Source organism: Heterodontus francisci, chromosome 6 (genome assembly GCF_036365525.1).
Source record: "Heterodontus francisci isolate sHetFra1 chromosome 6, sHetFra1.hap1, whole genome shotgun sequence".
NCBI lineage: Eukaryota > Metazoa > Chordata > Chondrichthyes > Heterodontiformes > Heterodontidae > Heterodontus > Heterodontus francisci.
The window spans coordinates 34,930,551-34,952,492 of record NC_090376.1 but is presented as its reverse complement, the minus strand read 5'-3'; the positions used below and the strand labels follow the sequence as shown (position 1 = coordinate 34,952,492).

At 42.5% G+C, this 21,942-nt stretch overlaps 1 protein-coding gene across 7 annotated transcripts in view; it reads right to left on the bottom strand.

Annotated features, from left to right (window-relative positions):
* supt20 (SPT20 homolog, SAGA complex component) overlaps window positions 1-21,942 on the bottom strand; it is an 81,926-nt gene that overhangs the window by 44,646 nt on the left and 15,338 nt on the right. For all 7 annotated transcript variants that reach the window (XM_068033461.1, XM_068033456.1, XM_068033457.1 and 4 more), the window contains exons 10-16: window positions 20,690-20,829; window positions 20,092-20,248; window positions 19,937-19,993; window positions 15,811-15,882; window positions 7,544-7,710; window positions 2,956-2,988; window positions 2,741-2,858 (exon numbers count right to left, since the gene is read on the bottom strand). In XM_068033461.1, the coding sequence (XP_067889562.1) occupies window positions 2,741-2,858; window positions 2,956-2,988; window positions 7,544-7,710; window positions 15,811-15,882; window positions 19,937-19,993; window positions 20,092-20,248; window positions 20,690-20,829 (744 nt within the window). The remainder of the gene's footprint in view (window positions 1-2,740; window positions 2,859-2,955; window positions 2,989-7,543; window positions 7,711-15,810; window positions 15,883-19,936; window positions 19,994-20,091; window positions 20,249-20,689; window positions 20,830-21,942) is intronic.

The window sequence follows — 21,942 nt, the reverse complement described above, 5'->3', positions numbered from 1 at the left end:
GTGTTTGTGTGTGTGTGTATATGTGTGAGGGGCTAAGGTAAAAGGGAACTTTCATATTTCAATCTGTGTGTTAATGCTGTTTTGTTACTGGTTAAGTCTTGTTTTATAATAAACTGATAATTTTGTTGTTTATGAAAGAAATCTGGTTGGCATATTTTATTCTTGGATAAAGAGTAGAGTCTATGCTTGACTGTATTAATAACTGGGTAAACATTTAAACATATGTTGTGACCAGTGGAGAAATGGAACTAGAAAAACAGAGCACTCCTCCTGCCTCGGTTGTAACACAGTCCAATAGTTTCCATCCTCTGCACACTTTGTTCCCATCAATACGAAGACTGTTATTACTGTTGCAAAACGAGCAATAAAACTCACAGCGATAGCTATGTAACACTGGAGCAGTCCTGACTACCGTAGATCATCCAGGTAAGTCGACCTTTGAACCTTCCAAATACGGTTCCAAAAATGGAGGTTGACATATGTGGAGTATAAAATGTGATCTGCCAGTGTGGGTGGTCGCCATTTTGAAATGTGAAAAAAAGACACTGGTAATTTATATTAAATTAATGTGGCACTGTTTATTGGATAAATTAATTCTACAAAGATACCTTTAATCACAATCAAAGCATTTTAAAACCCGTCAAACGCATTGTCTTCGGCATCTGACGCATAGAGTTCATCGAATTCATTGAGTCACTTTGGCTATGGCATCATCGTAAGGATCCCACACTGGATCAGATGTGGTACTTTCAGTTTTGTAATCATCCCTCCACAACAAATCATCTTCATCTCCATCCACTGAATTGAATATTCTGCATTTCTTGAATGAATTGATGACAGTTTATGCACTAATAGCATCCCACGATTTGATGACAAAACCACACAAATCAAGCGGGGCAGCGCACATATTTCCACTCTCTATGAAGGTTTTTCCATCATCAACCATCCACCTATTCCATTCAGTGCGAACATGATCCTTGAATGGCTTGTTGAAGCACACATCCAAAAGTTGAACTTCAGAAGTTAGACCCCCTGGTATAACTGCGATCTGGGTGTTATTTCTTCACAGGCACCTCTTAATCCCATCAGTTATATGGGAGCTGAACATGTCCCACACTAACAAGCTGTATTCTTTAAGTAGGCCACCGGGGCGCCTATTCCACACATTATTGATACATAACTTCACTCTATCCTCATCCATCCAACTGTTGTCATGGACATGCACAAAAACTCCTGGAGGAAACTTGATATTCTGCATGGTTCTACACTTGAAAATTACCCTCGGCTTTAATTTCTGTCAGCCAGGCATGCAGGCTAGTACCACCATGAATCTAGTCTTCTCATGTCCTGTAGTTTTCACTAGAACTTTTCTGAAATTTTCCACTTCACGGTTCGATTGCTGGGCATATCAAAATTCATGGGCGTTTCATCCATGTTGTCAATGTGGCATAATGGGTGCTTGTGTTTTTCCCACTGTCTGATAATGAATCACTGGAAACTGGCAATTTTGGCATAGAGGTCTTTTGGTAGTCTCTAAGAAATCTGGGACTTCTGTCACAACACTAGACATTTTCATTCCATAAAGCAGCTGCACAAACTAGCTGTTGCTCTGAAATCTTTGCTGGACTCAGGGTTTAATTTGGCCCACATAACTGCGTATATACGCGTTGCATTTCTGGTGACGATGTAACCATTTTGACAATTTTCAAGGACCCATTCTGATACATACTTAAGATCAGGCCAGTGATTACTCCCTGTTCTCATGGCAGATTTGGTCTCGGGCATCTTCTTCAGGGTGGATTTCTTCGTCTTCCATTCTCGCACCAGTTTTTCACCAACACCAAATTCCTTCGCTGCAGCAGTTATTTGACAAATTAGCAAATGTTACGACTTTTAGTTTGAAAACAACTTCATACTTAATTAATTTTGCTGGAGGACCCATATCTCTTCATTATTTGCCACGCAGGATATGCTCTTTGTGGGCGTGTCTTAAACTCCTTCACATCTTAACACAGCCTGTATCGCCTGCTTGATCCCTTGCACCCAATTACAAGGTAAGTAAAACATGCATTTGTGGGGCAAAAAATTGAGGTTGAATACTAATGCGAGTATAGCATGTTGTTGCTGAAAAGGGAGGGGGTCTACTTATACACCGCGATCTATAGCACTTCTTTTGTAACACTGATTTTTACTATTAATGTGTATGTAGTTACATGTAGCCATACACAATACTTAGATTTTGTCTACACTAAAGCCTTTTGTATCTTCTCCAATAAAATAACCCACTGGTAGTAACATGATTACTTCAGTTTATTAATCAACATTAAAAAAAGCTGCCCTTTCAAGATCAAATCAGCAGCTATATATAAATATTAGTTTTGTTTTAAATGGAAAAAAACATAATTTTAGACTGGAATTGGGAGCAGTAGAGACTGCACAGTCCCACAGGGACTTGTATGCGGGACAAACATAATTAGTTTATGTTCAGATTCATCTTTCTGTAGAAACTGGGGAAGGACCATAGAGGCTGTTGAAACTTGGGGTTTTGCTACTCAAAATAAATTATATATTTTTTAAAAACACATTTCAATTGTAATTTCAGCAAAAAAAACTCAATAAAACAAACTATCCAATACGATGGGTAAATATATCAAGAGAATAGGCAGATTTAAAAAAAGGAAAGAAATAATTGAGCACAAATCCAAACTTTAAATAGTAAAACATACTATTGTGATCCTACCTCAATTTCTTTCCCAGGGGACAAGTGACTCTGGCTCACTGAGCCAGCTGAATTGTGGGAAATCTTCACTGTGCACTTGGCATCCTGCTGCAAAACCTCAAAATACTGCTTTACAAACCTGCAGTTTAACAAGATGGGTTTTAAACAGTAAAACCTTATGAAAACTCTGTAATATTGAGTATGTAGAGGAGGAGAGGAAAAACAAGGGCACTTACCTGTCAGCTTCTGCTTTTGTACCTATAGGGAACCTGGTATACAAAAATAAGTTTTTCAGTTGAGATTTAGAAACTGTAAATTCCTAAACTATTCAAATGCAAACACGCTTCTGCAAGTTAACATTCTCAACTCTGACTTAGAATGTTATGCGTTCAAGCCCCATCATAGACATAGGCAAATAGTCTCAACTAATACTTTAGTGCAGTACTGAGATGCAATCTTTCAGATGCAATATGAAACTGAGATCCCATATGCCAGCTCTGGTGGACTTAAAAACCCTATGGCTCTTTGAGGAAGAGCAGTTAGTTCCCTGACAAACATTCTTTCCTCAATCACTAAAAACAGATTATCTGGTCAATCATTCATTCATTTCGTGCTTGTAGGACAAACTGGCTGCTGCTTCTGCCAAAAAGAACAGTGGTTGCATTTCAGAAGTAGTCCATCAACTATAAAGCATTTTGGAATGTTATAACAGGTTTCATAAACCCAAGCTTTTTTCATTTCTTTCTTATAACTAATAATACTCAGCAACTACAAAGTAGTTTTGAAGTGTTTATATAACCAAAATGATGTTTTGATGCTTCTGAATCACTCAAGATCTGGCAATTCTGTGACATAACTTCCTGAATCATAGCATTTGTAACAATTTTTGAACAAAATGATATTGCATTTTCCAATGGAATAATTTCATAATCTTAAACATTTTAAAAGGGATTATTAATCTCTATTTTCAGCCTCCCTGCTACCATTTTAAATTGTTGCTTTGATGCAGTTTGGGAGCATGCGTTCTGCTTACAGCTCTCCCTTGTGTGCCATTGCGGGCAACAGTCTTTGGTCATGATATCATTGAGTCACATGGGGAATTGTACATTTTAAAATCCATAAACAGATGTGCAATGATTATTGTACAGAGCAAGGCATGGCTGTTCGAGGATGGGGAAGGGAAAGGTGATAGAAGAGAGAGGGAAGGGGAAGGCAGCATGGTTGCTTGTCATAGGAACATAGGAGGAGTAGGCCATTCAGCCCATCGAGCCTGCCCTGCCATTCAATATGATCATGGCTCATCATCCACTTCAATGCCTTTTTCCCACACTATCCTCATATCCCCTTATGTCATTTGTATTTAGAAATCTGTCAATCTCTGCTTTAAACATACTCAATGACTGAGCTTCCACAGCCCTCTGGGCTCAAGAATTCCGAAGATTCACAACCCTCTGAGTAAAGAAATTTCTCCTCACCTCTGTCCGAAGTGACTTCCCCCTTATTTTGAAATTGTGTCCCCTGGCTCTAGACTCCCCAACCCAGGGAAACATCTTATCTGCATCTACCCTGTCTATCCCTTTAAGTATTTTGTAGGTTTCAATTCCAAGGGTGGGACCCGCCATCCATGGTTAACTAAAACAGATAAAGATAGTATCAAACTTAAAGAAAATGCCTATAATTGCGCAAAGGTGGGAGGTAGGTCAGAAGATTGGACAGAATATAAAAACCAGCAAAGAATGTCTAAAAGATTGATAAGGAAGGTAAAATTAGAGTACGAGAGAAAGCTAGCTAGAAATATTAAGACAGATAGTAAGCATTTGTATAGATATTTAAAAAAGAAAAAAGTTAGCAGTGTGCGTTGGTCCGATAGAAAGTGAGTATGGGGAATTAATAATGGATAATAAGGAGATGGCAGATGAATTGAACAGATATTTTGCATTGGTCTTCACTATTGAGGATACAAGTAACATTATTAGCTGTAAGTCAGAAAATGGAAGGGAGGGAGGAACTCAAGAAAATTACAATCACCAAGGAAGTGGTACTGAACAAATTATTGGAGCTGCGGGCTGGCTAGTGCCCGGGCCCTGATGGACTTCATCCTAAGGTGTTAAAAGAAATGGCTAGTGAGATAGTTAATGCGTTAGTTTGAAATTTTCCAAAATTCCCTAGATTCGGGGATGGTTCCTTTAGATTGGAAAATAGGGAATGTAACTAACTCCTTTATTCAAAAAGGGAGGGAGACAGTAAGCAGGAAACTACAGGCCAGTTAGCTTAACATCTGTCTTAGGGAAAATGTTAGAAGCTATTATTAAAGACGTTATAGCAGGGCATTTAGAAAAATTCAAGGTAATCAGGCAGAGTCAACATGGTTTTGTGAAAAGGAAATCATGTTTAACCAATTGATCGGAGTTCTTTGAGGGAGTTACATGTGAAGATAAAGGGGAATCGGTGGATGTATTGTACTTAGATTTCCAGAAGGCATTTGATAAGGTGCCTCATTGAAGGTAATTGCAGAAAATAAAAGCTCATGGTGTCGGGGGCAACATATTGGCATGGATAGAAGATTGGCTAGCTAACAGGAAAGAGAGTATGCATAATTGGGTCATTTTCTGGTTGGCAAGATGTAACGAGTGGTGTGCCACAGGCATCTGTGCTGGGGCCTCAACTTTTTACAATTTATATAAATGACTCAGATGAAGGGACCAACGGTATGGTTGCTAAATTTGCAGATGACACAAAGATAGGTAGGAAATAACTTGTGAAGGGGACATAAGGGGGCTACAAAGGGATATAGATAGGTAAAGTGAGTGGGCAAAGATCTGGCAAATGGAGTATAATGTGGAAAAGTGGGAAATTGTCCACTTTGGCAGGAAGAATAAAAAAGAAGCATATTATCTAAATGGTGAGAGATTGCAGAGCTCTGAAATGCAGAGGGACCTAGTTTTGTGTCATCCGCGAACTTGGGAAATACTACATTTGGTCCCCACATCCAAATCATTGATATGTCAACTGCTGGGATCCAAGCACTGATCCCTGTGGTATCCCACTAGTCACAGCCTGCCAACGCGAGAATGACCCATTTATTCCTAATGGGTGGGGACTAGGAGAGATTGTAGGAAGGAATGGCAATCAGGAGTTAAGCCACGAGCACATAGGTAAGGGAAGCAATGGTAAGGAGCATGGTGAGAAGACTTATGGGCACTCAATAGGGCCAATTATGGCGAGATGCAGCCTCTCGAATCATTCCTCTCCCTCCCGCAGATTTTTAAAATCTTGTTGGCTTTCCCATCCTGTACAGCTCTATTTTGTTGAAACAGCAATCACTGCCACCAAAAGTCAGTTCCTGCTGCAATATTTTTAGAAATGCTATAAATGCTGGAGAAACCTACCGGGACCAAAACCATTAAAAATCAAAATTGAATGAGCCTCAGTTAAAATAGTACTGAGAGTACATTGTTGGTCTTGGAGGTAAGTATAGATTGGTATGCTTTAAATAGGACAGTCAAGCTTGACAAAAACAGCATGACATGCGGAAGTACAAGAGGTGCGAAATGCAATATTTTAAATCTATTACTGGTTCACCCTTGTGGCACTGCTCATGTTGAGTCAGAATATTCTGTTTTATATCAAAGGTATTACTGACAAAGTATGATGGGGTAAATGTTACAGGAAGTTGGTGTGACCTCTAAAGGAAATGCACACAAGACTAATATATTATATATAGATTTACATATAAAATATCAATGAAAGTTCCACCTATCTTGTCTGACTTGTATCGAATTTGCACAATTATAATTCTCCAAACCAGAGTAATTAGATTGGGAATGTTGCTAGTGTACTATTTCAGTTCATGTGTGTTGTACAACTCCTTCCACCATTGATGTACTGCAATTATTACTAGCAGATAGCTCCACAAAAGATGTAGAAAGCCTAATTTCATGATTTAGCTGATGGAAAATACACAAAAGGCACTCCCTGAAATTTTTTTCAACAATACAAACACAATGCTTATTGATGAAGGGCTGAATTTTATGGCCCCCCAAAGTGCGGGATGGGGTGGTGAAAAATGGAGAGGAAGGCTCTGGGAGCCCTCCCGACCCACTCCGGCGCCACTTTACGCAGGGCGGCAGAGTCAGAAAACGGCCTGCCCGCCCCAGGCCAATCGAGGCCCTTAAGTGGCCACTTAAAGGGCCTTCGCCCGCCTCCACGTGGATTTTACAGATGGCAAGCGGGCGTCCTAGACCCAAGAAAAGCCACCTGACAAAAGCAGGCGGCTTTCTGACAGCCCCAACCACCCTCAACACGCCCCCCCAATCCCCCCCCCACCCCCTCCAATCAACCACCCTTGCCTCGCCGGGACCAAACCGATCTCCCTGGCGAGGCAACAAAAAATTACCTGCATTCCGGGGTTCCCCGACATCACCTTTGCGCTGCTGGGTGCAGTCCCAGCAGTGGCTACCCCGCCTAGTGGCTGTGCTGGGACTGAGAGCTGCCGGCCTGCTGACTGGCTCTATTAGGCGGGACTTCCTACCTCAAGCACCGCCTGGAAGTCCCACCTCATACCAATTAAAGTCCGGCGACCCGCAAAATACAGGTCGGAGGCCTAGGTGAGGCGGAAGCGCGTTCGCCACCGATATTTCAGTCGGTGGCCGGCTCCTGTCTGCCTAGGGTAAAATCCCAGCCGAAGCTACAGCTTGGGTCAGTGATTTTAAACCGAGCACAAAAAAATTTACTCCAAAACATTTATTCTGTATGCACACAACTCTCAATTCAGTCCCAGTCCTATTCATTTCCTATCCTGCTGTGCAGCAAACGTCTACTTACGGGATGAGAGTAACCAAGTGTTCATTTTCTTCCTCTGGTTTGGGGTCCTTCGTCATTTGTATCTTACCATAAAAGAGGGGCTCATCTGATGACTGGTAAATTGTTAATTTGGAGGCATGAACTTGATCTGTTCCTTCCCACTCAAAAACATATTCATCATTTGCTTCCTGAAAGGATTTAATAATTAAACATCAAATTCTTCTTAATGACCATGAAATATTACACAGTTGAGCAAAAGACCAGATGTGAAGGTAAATTTTACTGGTGCTTAAATCTTTTACTCTTCTACCAACACAGAGTACCAAGTATCACTCCTCTGCAGTTTAAGTCACTATTCCCTAATTGTTCTCCTCCTCTCATGTCAATTATCTGCCTTAATTCATTTCCCAGAACGCAGCAAACAATTCTTACCTGTTGGAACAGAAACAGAAAGCATTCAGGATAAATTCTCAAAATAAACTGTTCCTCACTCTGACCACCGATATAGCCTTTACCCCGGTCTATCTTGTGGAATATAAATTTAATCAATTAATGTACTGATTTTCTTGCTTATCTCTCTAAACTGTCTAAAAAATCTTCCTCTCTATTCTTTAGGTGTTTACCTTTACTTCTTCATTGTCCTGTCTGTTCACTCCACTTGCCATGTTAATTTAAACCCTCTGCCACAGCACTAGCTACTCTCCCAGCAAGGACATTGGTCCCAGCCTTGAGCAAATGTGAAGCCACCTATCCTGTACAGGTTACTCTTGTTCCAAACTGGTTCCCAATGCCCCAAGAATCTGAAATAAAAACAGAAAATGCCAGAAATACTCAGCAGGTCTCCTAGCTTCTGTGGAGAGAGAAACAGAGTTAATGTTTCAGGTATGTGACCTTTCATCAGAACTGAGATAAGTTAGAAATGCAATAGGTTTTCAGCAACTGAAAGGGAGGAGGCTGTGATAGTGTGGAGGGCTGGAGAGATTAAATTACAGAAGATTTCAAGGTGCAAAGAGTGTGGTAATGGGACAAGTAAAGAAACTAAAGATGTGAGGAGGTGTCAATGGCAGGGTAACTGCAAAGCAATAAAAAGAAACAAAAGGAAAACCAAAACAGCAAAAAAAAAGCACAAAACAAAATGGGGGAAGAGGTTATGATCTAAAATTATTGAACTCAATGTCGAGTCCAGAAGGCTGTAAAGTGCTCAATTGAAAGATAAGTTGGTGTTCCTCAAGCTTGCGTACTATTTCATTAACACTGCAGCAGGCCGAGGACAGAAAGGTCAGAGTGGGAGCAAGATAGAGAATTATAATGACAGATGACTGGGAGCTCGGGGTCATGCTTGCGGACTGAACGGAGGAATTCTGCAAAGTGGTCACCCAATCTGCGTTTGGTCTCCTTAATGTAGTGGAGACCACATAGCGAGCAGCGAATACAATAAACTAAATTGGAAGTAGTACAAGTAAATCGTTGTTTCACCTGGAAGGACTGTTTGGGGCCTTGGGTGGTGAAAAGGGAAGAGGTAAAAGGCCAGGCATTGCATCTCTTGTGCTTGCGTGGAAAGGTGCCGTAGGAAAGGAAGGGGGTGTTGGGGGGTGCAGAGGGTTGACATTCTTCCCTCCAATACAATCTGTCCAGACACACATTTAGCCCTTATCCTGCTAACCCCACTCTGACTAGCAGGTTAAACCTGAGATTACAACCACTGATGACCTGTTGTGATTGGTCTCCAAATTTCTATAACTCCCGTTGCAGGATCTCAATTCTTTTCCCTCTGTAATTGGATTCGATGCGAAATACGACTGCTTTCTTTCCCATTGCAAAATCTTTTGCATCTATGTTACACTAGAACCTTAGAAGTAAACCACCATACTGACAAGAACAAAGAAAATTACATCACAGGAACAGGCCCTTCGGCCCTCCAAGCCTGCGCCGACCCAGATCCTCTATCTAAACATGTCGCCTATTTTCTCAGGGTCTGTATCTCTTGACTTCCTGCCCATTCATGTATCTGTCCAGATACATCTTAAAAGACTCCATCGTGCCCACGTCTACCACCTCCGCTGGCAACGCGTTCCAGGCTCCCACCACCCTCTGCGTAAATAACTTTCCACGCATATCCCCCCTAAACTTTTCCCCTTTCACTTTGAACTCGTGTCCCCTAGTAATTGAATCCCCCACTCTGGGAAAAAGTTTCTTGCTATCCACCCTGTCTATACCTCTCATGATTTTGTACACCTCAATCAGGTCCCCCCTCAACCTCCGCCTTTCTAATGAAAATAATCCTAATCTACTCAACCCCTCTTCATAGCTAGCGCCCTCCATACCAGGCAACATCCTGGTGAACCTCCTCTGCACCCTCTCCAAAGCATCTACATCCTTTTGGTAATGTGGCGACCAGAACTGCACGCAGTATTCCAAATGTGGTCGAACCAAAGTCCTATACAACTGTAACATGACCTGACAACTCTTGCACTCAATACCCCGTCCGATGAAGGAAAGCATGCCGTATGCCTTCTTGACCACTCTATTGACCTGCGTTGCCACCTTCAGGGAACAATGGACCTGAACACCCAAATCTCTCTGTACATCAATTTTCCCCAGGACTTTTCCATTTACTGTATAGTTCACTCTTGAATTGGATCTTCCAAAATGCATCACCTCGCATTTGCCTTGATTGAACTCCATCTGCCATTTCTCTGCCCAACTCTCCAATCTATCTATATTCTGCTGTATTCTCTGACAGTCCCCTTCACTATCTGCTACTCCACCAATCTTAGTGTCGTCTGCAAACTTGCTAATCAGACCACCTATACTTTCCTCCAAATCATTTATGTATATCACAAACAAGTGGTCCCAGCACGGATCCCTGTGGAACACCACTGGTCACACGTCTCCATTTTGAGAAACTCCCTTCCACTGCTACTCTCTGTCTCCTGTTGCCCAGCCAGTTCTTTATCCATCTAGCTAGCACACCTTGGACCCCATGCGCCTTCACTTTCTCCATCAGCCTACCATGAGGAACCTTATCAAACGCCCTACTGAAGTCCATGTATATGACATCTACAGCTCTTCCCTCATCAATCAACTTTGTCACTTCCTCAAAGAATTCAATTAAGTTGGTAAGACATGACCTTCCCTGCACAAAACCATGTTGCCTATCACTGATAAGCCCATTTTCTTCCAAATGGGAATAGATCCTATCCCTCAGTATCTTCTCCAGCAGCTTCCCTACCACTGACGTCAGGCTCACCGGTCTATAATTACCAGGATTATCCCTGCTACCCTTCTTAAACAAGGGGACAACATTAGCAATTCTCCAGTCCTCCGGGACCTCACCCGTGTTTAAGGATGCTGCAAAGATATCTGTTAAGGCCCCAACTATTTCCTCTCTCGCTTCCCACAGTAACCTGGGATAGATCCCATCCGGACCTGGGGACTTGTCCACCTTAATGCCTTTTAGAATACCCAACACTTCCTCCCTCCTTATGCCGACTTGACCTAGAGTAATCAAACATCTGTTCCTAACCTCAACATCTGTCATGTCCCTCTCCTCGGTGAATACCGATGCAAAGTACTCGTTTAGAATCTCACCCATTTTCTCTGAGTCCATGCATAACTTTCCTCCTTTGTCCTTGAGTGGGCCAATCCTTTCTCTAGTTACCCTCTTGCTCCTTATATATGAATAAAAGGCTTTGGGATTTTCCTTAACCCTGTTTGCTAAAGATATTTCATGACCCCTTTTAGGCCTCTTAATTCCTCGTTTCAGATTGGTCCTACATTCCCGATATTCTTCAGCCGCCTAGACCTTCTGTATGCTTCCTTTTTCCTCTTAGCTAGTCTCACAATTTCACTTGTCATCCATGGTTCCCTAATCTTGCCATTTTTACCCCTCATTTTCACAGGAACATGTCTCTCCTGCACGCTAATCAACCTCTCTTTAAAAGCCTCCCACATATCACATGTGGATTTACCTTCAAACAGCTGCTCCCAATCTACATTCCCCAGCTCCTGCCGAATTTTGGTATAGTTGGCCTTCCCCTGATTTAGCACTCTTCCTTTAGGACCACTCTCGTCTTTGTCCATGGAATTCCCCTGATATTTCTGCCCTTCAGCTTCCCTTCTGGCAACTACTTATTCCAGTGCCATAATTTTGTTTAATAAAAACAAGAAATGCTTGAACCACTCAGCAGGTCTGGCAGCATCTGTGGAAAGAGACGCAGAGTTAACATTTCGGGTCAGTGACCCTTCTTCGGAACACGTCTGTGTTCTGCGTCTCTTTCCACAGACGCTGCCAGACCTGCTGAGTGGTTCCAGCATTTCTTGTTTTTATTTCAGATTTCCAGCATCCACAGTATTTTGCTTTTATTTTAGTCCATAATTTTGTTTACTGTTGTATTATTCTAAGTTATTGCTATCGTAACGGGTAATCAATACTGAATACCAGTTTGTCAATTCAACATTCCTACTCCGATAATCACCTACTTTGCTTTCTCACGCACTCCCTCTACTTACAGGATGACCACCTGCTGACATTCCAAAAGCCCTTCATCCATTCATATGGATGGAACGTACCAAAATGTTCAAGTTCAAAAACCTTGAGCTTGAGCACAAGAATTTGAAGACATTGCTCAGAAATTTAGTTGACTGAATACACAAAACGTCAAAGGCCTCAGGCAGGTGCTGCACATCATAGGCTGTCCCCATATTAAACTGAACTATTTTCTCTTGAAAATAAGAATAAAATTAAACATAAAACTTAGCAATTTAATCCTTCAAATGCAACGTGAATGCAAGTGCACCTCAAGACTTAATTCTTCATCTATCGTGGCCCAACTAATTAAATCAAAGTTATAACATCTTACTTACACGTTGGGCTAGATTTTGGAAGCCCACCTGAGGCGGGGAGAGGGGAGGTGGGCTAGCACCCCAGTATCAATTTGAGGCCTTCTCTCCCCCCCCGGGCCCGCGCAGCCGCCATACGTACAAGGCCACAATGACAGTCCAGCAGCTGTGGCCGTTTCTTCTTTAAAAAGTTTGTAAAAAAAAAATAAGTGCTGAAAGGACGCTTCCACCTTGAGGCACCCTTTCCCTCCCTTACCTGCATTGGCAGGCTGCAGCAGGTTCAGTGTTGGAGGGCCTCACATTGGCCCCCCAGCTTCTGGAGCCCACCCGCCATCCTCAACTGGACAGCGAATGCACCCTCTAGCCACTAAAGGGCATTTCCTTTGAAAACTGTGTTGAGTGACTATTTCCAACACGCTGTGAGAATGGGACACAAATCTGCTCCCAACATCAGGACCCCAACCTTAAAACAAAAATCCAGCTCAATATCTCAACTACCGCAGGGAAAAAGGCAGCCAATCACATATGCAATCAATTAATAAACCGATTACCAAATTAAACCAGTTCATAAGTAAGACAACAAATAAACCAGTTTAAAGAGTTACAAATTACTTTCTGGAATTGAACGCTTAAAGTTAAGTTAAATCCAAAATACATAAAGTAAATTTTTCAGTACATTTGCCCCAATGCTGAGGATGAACTCCACATTCTCTTGGCAATACAAACTCCACTGAATTGCTACTACTCATAATAATCAGAGGAATAGGAATAAAAGCACAGTGCTCATTGTTGGACACCACTCCATAGAAATGGTAGAAGTATTTAGGGACAGAATTAGTGCACGACAGTGCAAAATAGCTATCATCCTAAGATACTGAGAGCTTGTATTGCAATAGGTCATTTGACCATTCCTGACAAAAACATCCATTTATCACAAGGCTGCGTTTGCTGACAACGCAACCACTAGGGGCGCAGTACTTGCACATGCGCAAATGCAGGCTCTTCAACAGGAACGTCAGTGTCTGCGATGTTCAGGCAGCTGCCAGGATTAAAGATGGCGCTGCTCAATTTATCACAGGAAATGCTTAGGGCTAGATCACTCTAGCAAACTAACCTTACAGTAAGTTGGATAGAAGCCCAGTAACATGTTACTATATAGTTATAGGATACTAACTGTAATCCTCAGATCCATTTAATATTCCAGTAATCCTATTAAATACAAAAGGAATTTTATGATTGAATTTCCATTGGAAGATAGTGAATTGTCACCCCGATCGAAAATCAGGCAGAGTATACAATGCGCTGCCAATTCATTATTGTGATTCGTTTATATGACTGACCAGGACTGATTTCACCCGAACGCAGCTACTAGCTCCCGCCCCACTAGCTGCTCTCCCCCCTCGACAACTCACTTTCTCCCCCTCCTCCGCACCGGCCGCTCGCTCCAGACCTCACTGCTCACCCCCCCCACTCCCCTGGCTGACTGTTTGCTGCTATCGCTACCCCGTTCTCTGGTCGGTCGCTCGCTCCCCGCACCGCCCCACGCCTCCAGCCGCTAGCTCTAGGCGGCACTGCTTCCCTCCTCTCAGCCACTTGCTCCTACGTTTGATCAGTCTCCACATGCCGCCCGAAGAAGCAAGGTAGGCCCGCAAGGGGTGACGTAGGAACGAGTGGCCGAGAGCTAGCGGCTGGAGGGGGAGTGAGCGGCCGGACAGCAGGGTGGCGTGAAGCGAGGAACAATTGGCCAGGGGAGTGGGGGGGGGAGCAGCGAGGTCTGGAGTGAGCGGCTGAGAGGAGGAAGCGTCGAGGCCTGAAGCGAGTTGCCGAGGGGGGAGAGTGGCCAGTGGGGTGGGAGCGAGTGATTGGGATCGAGCTCCAGCCTCAAAGTCTCCCATTCAGCCGCTTCCTCCAGCTGAGTGTGGGAGGGGGGGCTGGATACCCGATGCCGCTTTATCGCGCATGCGCGAAGATGGACCAGGCGCGAATACGCGGTGCCGTTGGGGCTGTGCGATGACGTCATCCCACACACGCGCCACTTAGTCCTAGCAAAATGTAGCTGCGCATCTGCACAACTTGGTGCACTCTGATGTCGTCAGTGGGTCGCGTCGTTGTCAGGAATCACTCTGTTACCACAATACACCCTTCCAAACGTGATAACGCTATATAAATTCAAGCAACATTCATCTTACAATAAAATACACTCCAGTAGAGCTGAATATTCTATTTAAGCCATTGAGAAACTCAAAACGGTTCTCCAACACAATTAATTCCAAACAATTCAATACTGAAAGTTTACCTACTGCTGTTAAATGAACAAATGACGTTTAGCAAGTAACCAAGATTGTAATCAAGTAAAATGTCTAAATTTAGAGCCCCATTCAATTATACAGCAATTTATATTTATATAGCGCCTTTAATGTAATAAAATGTCCCCAGGCGCTTTACCAGAGCATTATAAAACAAAATATTTATGACAGGAGATATTAGGTCAGATGGCCAAAAGCTCAGTTTTAAAGAGTGTCAAGCGAGCTGGAGAGGTAGAGAGGTGTAGGGAGTGTATTCCGGAGCTTTGGGCCTAGGGAACTGAAGACATGGCCTCCATTGGTGGAACAATTAAAATCAGGGATGCTCAAGAGGCCAGAATTAGAGGAGCGCAGATATCTTGGAGGGTTGTAGGGCTGGAGACGATTACAGAGATAGGGAGCAGGGGCAGGGTGAGGGGGGTGGAGAGGCCTTGGAGGGATTTGAAAACAAGGATGAGAATTTTAAAATCAAGACTTTGCTTGACTCGGAGCCAATGTAGGTCTGCAAGCACGGGGTGATAGAGGAATGGGACTTGATGCGAGTTAAGACACAGGCAGCAGAGTTTTGCATGACCTCAAGTTTACGGAGAATAGAATGTGGGAAACCAGCCAGGAGTGCATTGGAATAGTCACATCTAGAGGTAACAAAGGCATGAATGAGTATTTTAGCAGCAGATGAGCTGAGAAAGGGGCCAAGTTGGGGTGATGTTACGGAGGTATATACATATAAATATATATACGCACATACGCAAACCATTAAAGTTGATCAAATACATATTTCAGAAATAATCATTTGTTAAACTGAACATTAGTAATCAACCATACAGAGCAATCTCATACTTATAATCACCACGCAATCTTTATAATGTTTCTTTGCTTCAAATTTGTAATTTCAGTTTCAATTTTGGAGGAAGAAATTATTAGATAAATTTTGAACAGATGACTACTTAAAATGATTTCAATTTTGAAAATTTTCACTTTCAAAAAATCCTTACAGAAGTAGGCATATCTCTATTTTTATCCCGCATTCCCAATGTAATAAATCACTGCAGTTAGCAGCACTGTAGTTGGAAGTAAGCTCTATGGTGTCTGAACAAGTCCCACAAGATATGTGAAGAAACCAACAACAACAGAGGTACTTACGTGGATTGGCCAGACAGCTGTTTGCAAGTCATCAGATTTGCTAGCTTTTTCCAACTTTGCATACTTTTCCACCTACACCAAGTGCCAAATTTGAAACCAAAATTAATGGAGAAAACAGAAGAGCTTTTTACTTTGTAAGCTCTGAAACCCTTGAACGAATCTCTCTCCCACTGCCACCACAAAAGTATAAAATTTGTTAAAATGCACTTTAAAAATTTGTATTCAGCGATGCTATAGCACTCAAAGAGAACCCCAAAACCGAAGGCAAGTTCATAACAATTATGCACGTTTCCCAGATGTCTACTAAAAGGGTGGTTTTGGGAGCCGCAAACAGCTGTCAAATTCTAATACGTATGAAGGCTGAAACCTTAAGAAAACTGCAAAACTGAACGTAATACCTGTTTACCGCAATTACCGATGTCAAAGGAATATTGCATATTAAATTATTAGCATATTATACATCAACTGGGGGTTCAAATTAAGGGTGCTATTGTCACAGTGAGGTAAGTTGTTGCCTAGATTCAATTGTAAAAACTCAATTTTACAGCAAAATCCACTGCAATACAACTTGTATTCGATTTTTAGTTCTAATTTTAACATTCAACAACTCAGTTTGGGGAAGGTTGACTCTGGAATAGCTCCGATGGGCCGAATGGCCTCCTTCTGTGCCATTATGACTCTAAGATAGTGAGGTCTTGCTTTCTGATATTAGCACCAGTCAGATTAGGGACTCATGCCTTGCAAAGTGAAATTAGTCATAAAAGACAAAGTTGTGAGATCCATTATTTAAATGGCACAAGAAGTGATGGGGGTAAATTTGATTGTGAAAATTAAATTCTGCTCATTCATGTAGGTTTTTTGCTTTCCAATCGTGATTTGTCCAGATAATTTTACAGCCTGCTCCAAAAATATGTGTGAGATCACTGCACCCAGTACTATTAATAAGTTCACTAGATATTCAGCAGTAAAGGTACTTGCAATTAGGGAACGCAAGACCTGGAATGGAAATGGCCGATGACTCTGAAACCAAGAGTGCCAATCACAGAGCTGACATTTCAAACAATTTATTTGCACAGGTACCGGGGAATGCTTGATACACAGGCTTTCTTGTCTGTAGCTGAGCATGTTGGAACTGGAGATGTGTGTCTTTACAGCACACTCATTGCTAATGGTGATGTGTTTTGGCTTCTCAAAATGGCCCTTCTTTGGTTCGGGAGATAGTCTTAACACCTTGAAAAACAACCTACGAGTAGCTATTTTGTTCTTCAGTATTACAGAATTCTGTAAGTGGTAGAGCTGTACATTATTGGTGTGGGAACTGAGTTAGTGCCATCTGCCAGATATAAATCAAGGCTGGTGCAATTTTTTTTATTCATTCATGGGGATGTAGGCGTCGCTGGCTGGGCCACCATTTATTGCCCATCCCTAATTGCCCTTGAGAAGGTGGGGGTGAGCTGCCTTCTTGAACCGCTGCAGTCCATGTGGGGTAGAGACACCCACAGTGCTGCTAGGATGGGAGTTCCAGGATTTTGACCCAGCAACAGTGAAGGAACGGCGATATAGTTCCAAGTCAGGATGGTGTGTGGCTTGGAGGGGAACTTGCAGGTAGTGGTGTTCCCAACCATTTGCTGCCCTTGTCCTTCTAGTTGATAGAGGTCGCGGGTTTGGAAGGTGCTGTCTAAGGAGCCTTAGTGCATTGCTGCAGTGCATCTTGTAGATGGTACACACTGCTGCCACTGTGCGTCGGTGGTGAAGGGTGTGAATGTTTGTGGATGGGGTGCCAATCAAGCAGGCTGCTTTGTCCTAGATGGTGTCGAGCTTCTTGAGTGTTGTTGGAGCTGCACCCATCCAGGCAAGTGGAGAGTATTCCATCTCACTCCTGACTTGTGCCTTGTAGATGGTAGACAGGCTTTGGGGAGTCAGGAGGTGAGTTACTCGCCGCAGGATTCCTAGCCTCTGACCTGCTCTTGTGGCCACAGTATTTATATAGCTACTCCAGTTCAGTTTCTGGTCAATGGTAACCCCCAGGATGTTGATGGTGGGGGATTCAGCAATTGTAATGCCACTGAATGTCAAGGGGAGATGGTTAGATTCTCTCTTGTTGGAGATGCCTGGATATTGTCCAGATCTTGTTGCATTTCTACACGCACTGCTTCAATATCTGAGGAGTCGCAAATGGTACTGAACATTGCGCAATCACCAGCGAACATCCCCACTTCTGACCTTATGAGTGAAGGAAGGTCATTGATGAAGCAGCTGAAGATGGTTAGGTCTAGGACACTACCCTGAGGAACTCCTGCAGCGATGTCCTGGAGCTGAGATGATTGACCTCCAACAACCACACAGTCTTCCTTTGCACTCGGTATGACACCAACCAGCGGAGCGTTTTCCCCGATTCCCATTGACTCCAGTTTTGCTAGGGTTCCTTAATGCCATACTCGATCAAATGCTTCCTTGATGTCAAGGGCAGTCACTCTCACCTCAAGTTCAGCTCTTTTGTCCATGTTTGAACTAAGGCTATAATGAGGTCAGGAGCTGAGTGACCATGGCGGAACCCAAACTGAGCATCACTGAGCAGGTTATTGCTGAGCAAGTGCTCCTTGATAGGACTGTCGACAACACTTTCCATCATTTTACTGATGATTGAGAGTAGATTGAGGGGCGGTAATTGGCCAAGTTGGACTTGCCCTGCTTTTTGTGTACAGGACATACCTGGGCAATTCTCCACATTGCCGGGTAGAAACCAATGTTGTAGATGTACTGAACAGCTTAGCTAGGGGTGCAGCAAGTTCTGGAGCACAGGTCTTCAGTACTATTGCTGGAATGTTGTCAGGGCCCATAGCCTTTGCAGTATCCAGTGCCTTCAGTCATTTCTTGATATCATGCGGAGTGAATCGAATTGGCTGAAGACTGGCATCTGTGATGCTGGGGACCTCAGGAGGAGGCAGAGATGGAGCATCAACTCGGCTCTTCTGGCTGAAGGTTGTTGCAAATACTTCAGCCTTACCTTTTGCACTGATGTGCTGGGCTCCCTCACCATTGAGGATGGGGATATTTGTGGAGCCACCTCCTCCAGTTAGTTGTTAATGATGAGGACTGTACTTACCTACTGCTTGCATTTCTACTATTACAATATAATAATTACAAATTTAAACATATTTCATAAATCTTAATATAAAATTCTTGATTTGTCACTTCTTTCACAGCTTTAAACTTTCATGCCTATTTTCAAAAAAAAGGCCCAGAAACTGTTGCAGTGGCACATCTTGCAGGGATATGGGGAAAGAGTGGGGGAGTGGGACTAAATGGATCGAGCTTTGAAAAAACACACAGACTTAATAGGCCAAACAGCCTCCTTCTGTGCTGTACTATTCTATGACCTTGCCATGAGCAGTGTTGTATATATCATCTAATATTGTATCACATCGTATTATGTATGCATCACAAATTGCTGGAGATGCAAATTGATAATGGCATGGTGACGTCAACAGGACATCTGAAACCTCCTGAACGTCGGGTACATTAGTCTATCTCCTTAACCAATGAAATTTAAGGATAGAGAAACAAACAGAATGAACAATGGTGAAGGAAACTGGGGGAATTAGAGCCAAATTAGATACAGAAAGATAAATGAGATATATAGCAAGTGCACTGAGAGATAAAAAAACACAAAGGAAAATATATACACATTTTAGAAAACCTCTCGAAACAATTTACCACCTATAGGAGTGATACTCCACAATTTCATTGCTCCCTTTCTGGACCTTCAAGGTTGAGTGGCATGTCAGGACCATAAATCGTGCCATTAACATGGTCCTTGCAACATGAAATAGCCTTAAAATGGCTACCCCAAGATTAACTCGTATTAATGGCGCAAATCCAGCAATTTCATGGCACACAATGGGGAGGCTCATTGTGAGAAGGTAATTTTTTAGGTTTTGTCGAGGCAAATGGGCGTCCGCAATTTGTGGAAAATCGGGACTCATGGCATAGCTCTTCTTCGCGACAAACTGCTGGGATATTTTTAAACACACTAATAATGGCGGGTGCTATGAACTCTTTTCTAGCAATTTCTGGGGAATTATAACGCAACATTCTGGATAGATTCCAAAGGAAGCAAACTTACGTCAATTTCAGATGGCACGGTGAGCTGGCATGGATTTTGCTTCCACATATCAACACACTTCCAAAAAAGGGGAAAAAAATCCTGTTAGAACTGTGTGCAATAGAGAACAATGAATGAACATAAACACTTGGTCTGAAAAATAAAAAAGAACATACACTGCCAGCTCTTGAAATTTTAAGGTCAATGGGTGGTGCTGGCTTTCTTTCCTTTCTTTTTTGTAGATAATCGAACAGTTTAAGATGAGGTGGTGGTGTGAATTGGGCTATCTCCTGCTGTTTGTTCAATGCTGGCCGGGAGTACCGCTTCATACACCTATGGAAGATAGCCAGAATCGAGACTTAGAATGACCCAATTAATAACCAGTAAAGAGAGTTCAGGACATATTACACTATGCTGCACATACAAGAAGAATTACAGTTTAGTGCATGGACAGAAACTTCACACAAATGTGCACAAACTATGAACAGCAAGAAAACTTCCTAATCTTTCACTGTTCAACTCCTGTCTCGATGCAAACATACAACTTTAGTGGATTTGGATTGGTTATGGACGATCATAAAATAAAAATACACATATGCATTTATTTAAAATGTTAGTTACATCTCCAGTACCAAGTAGAATGATTACAGAGGTTATTTCAAATAGTGCTGAATTTAAAAATGTATTTTCTTAGACAGCTTAGAAAAAGTGAGGTTTTGAACAGCAGTAGCATATCAAAATAAAACTTTACTGCAATATATATCTAACACCCACCTTTTCATTGGTCTAGTGTTCATCTTTTGTTTGTTATAGAGAAGTCTGTTGGTTGTGCATGTCACAGTGAAGGAAGGATCTAGGCAAAGGGGCTCTGCTGTATGAAGTACCAGCTGGCTTTCAAGGACAAGCTTATCATCCTGCATCATGAAAAAGATCAACTTCAAATAACAAAGCTGTACTGTTTTTAATCCAACAGATATCACAGCAAATATGAAACTGGTTAATTAATTGTTCAGTAAAGGGGCAATAGTAAAGCTTGTGAAGTGGTGACCCTCAAGCTATACATTACCAACTGTTTCTCTCAAATGGGAGAGATGCCCATGGTCCTCTGGGACTATGACTACAACAACAAAGGGGCAACAGTAAGTTTCAAAAGGTTTATGATTTCACAAGAAATAGGTGTAGGAGTACACCACATGGCCCATCAAGCCTGCTCTGCCATTCAATACAATCATGGTTGATCCTAAGCTTCAACTCCACTTTCCCACCAGCTCGCCATATCCCTTGATTCCCTGAGACACCAAAAATCTATCTATCCCAGTCTTAAATTTATTCAACGATGGAGCATCCACCACCCTGTGGGGTAGAGAATTCCAAAGATTCACAACAATTTGAGTGAAGTAATTTCTCCTTATCTCAGTCCTAAATGGTCAGCCCCTTATCCTGAGATTGTGCCCCCGTGTTTTAGACTCCCCAACCAGCAGAAACAACCTCAGTGCCTACCCTATAAGCCCCTTCAGAACCCTGTACATCTCAATTAGATTGCCACTCATTCTTCTAAACTCTGGAGAATATAGGCCCAGTTTACTCAGCCTTTCATCAAAGGACAACCCCCTCATCCCAGGGACCAATTTATTGAATCTTCGCTGTACCACCTCCAATGCAAGTATATCCTTTCTTAAATGCAGAGCCCAAAACTGCACACAGTATTCACATATGGTCTCACCAAAACCTTGTACAATTGCAGCAAGACTTCCTTAGTCCTGTACTTCACTCCCATTGCAATAAAGGCCAACATGCCATTTGCCTTTCCAATTGCTTGTTGTACCTGCAGGCTAACTTTCTGTGTTCCTTGTACAAGCACACCCAAGTCTCTTTGAACATCAACACTTACAAATTCTGCTTTTCTATTCTTACAATCAAGGCGAATAACTTCACACTTCCTTAAACTATACTCCATCTGCCATCTTGTTGCCCACTCACTTAACCTGTCTATATCTCTTTGCAGCCTCTCTTGTGTCCTCCCTACA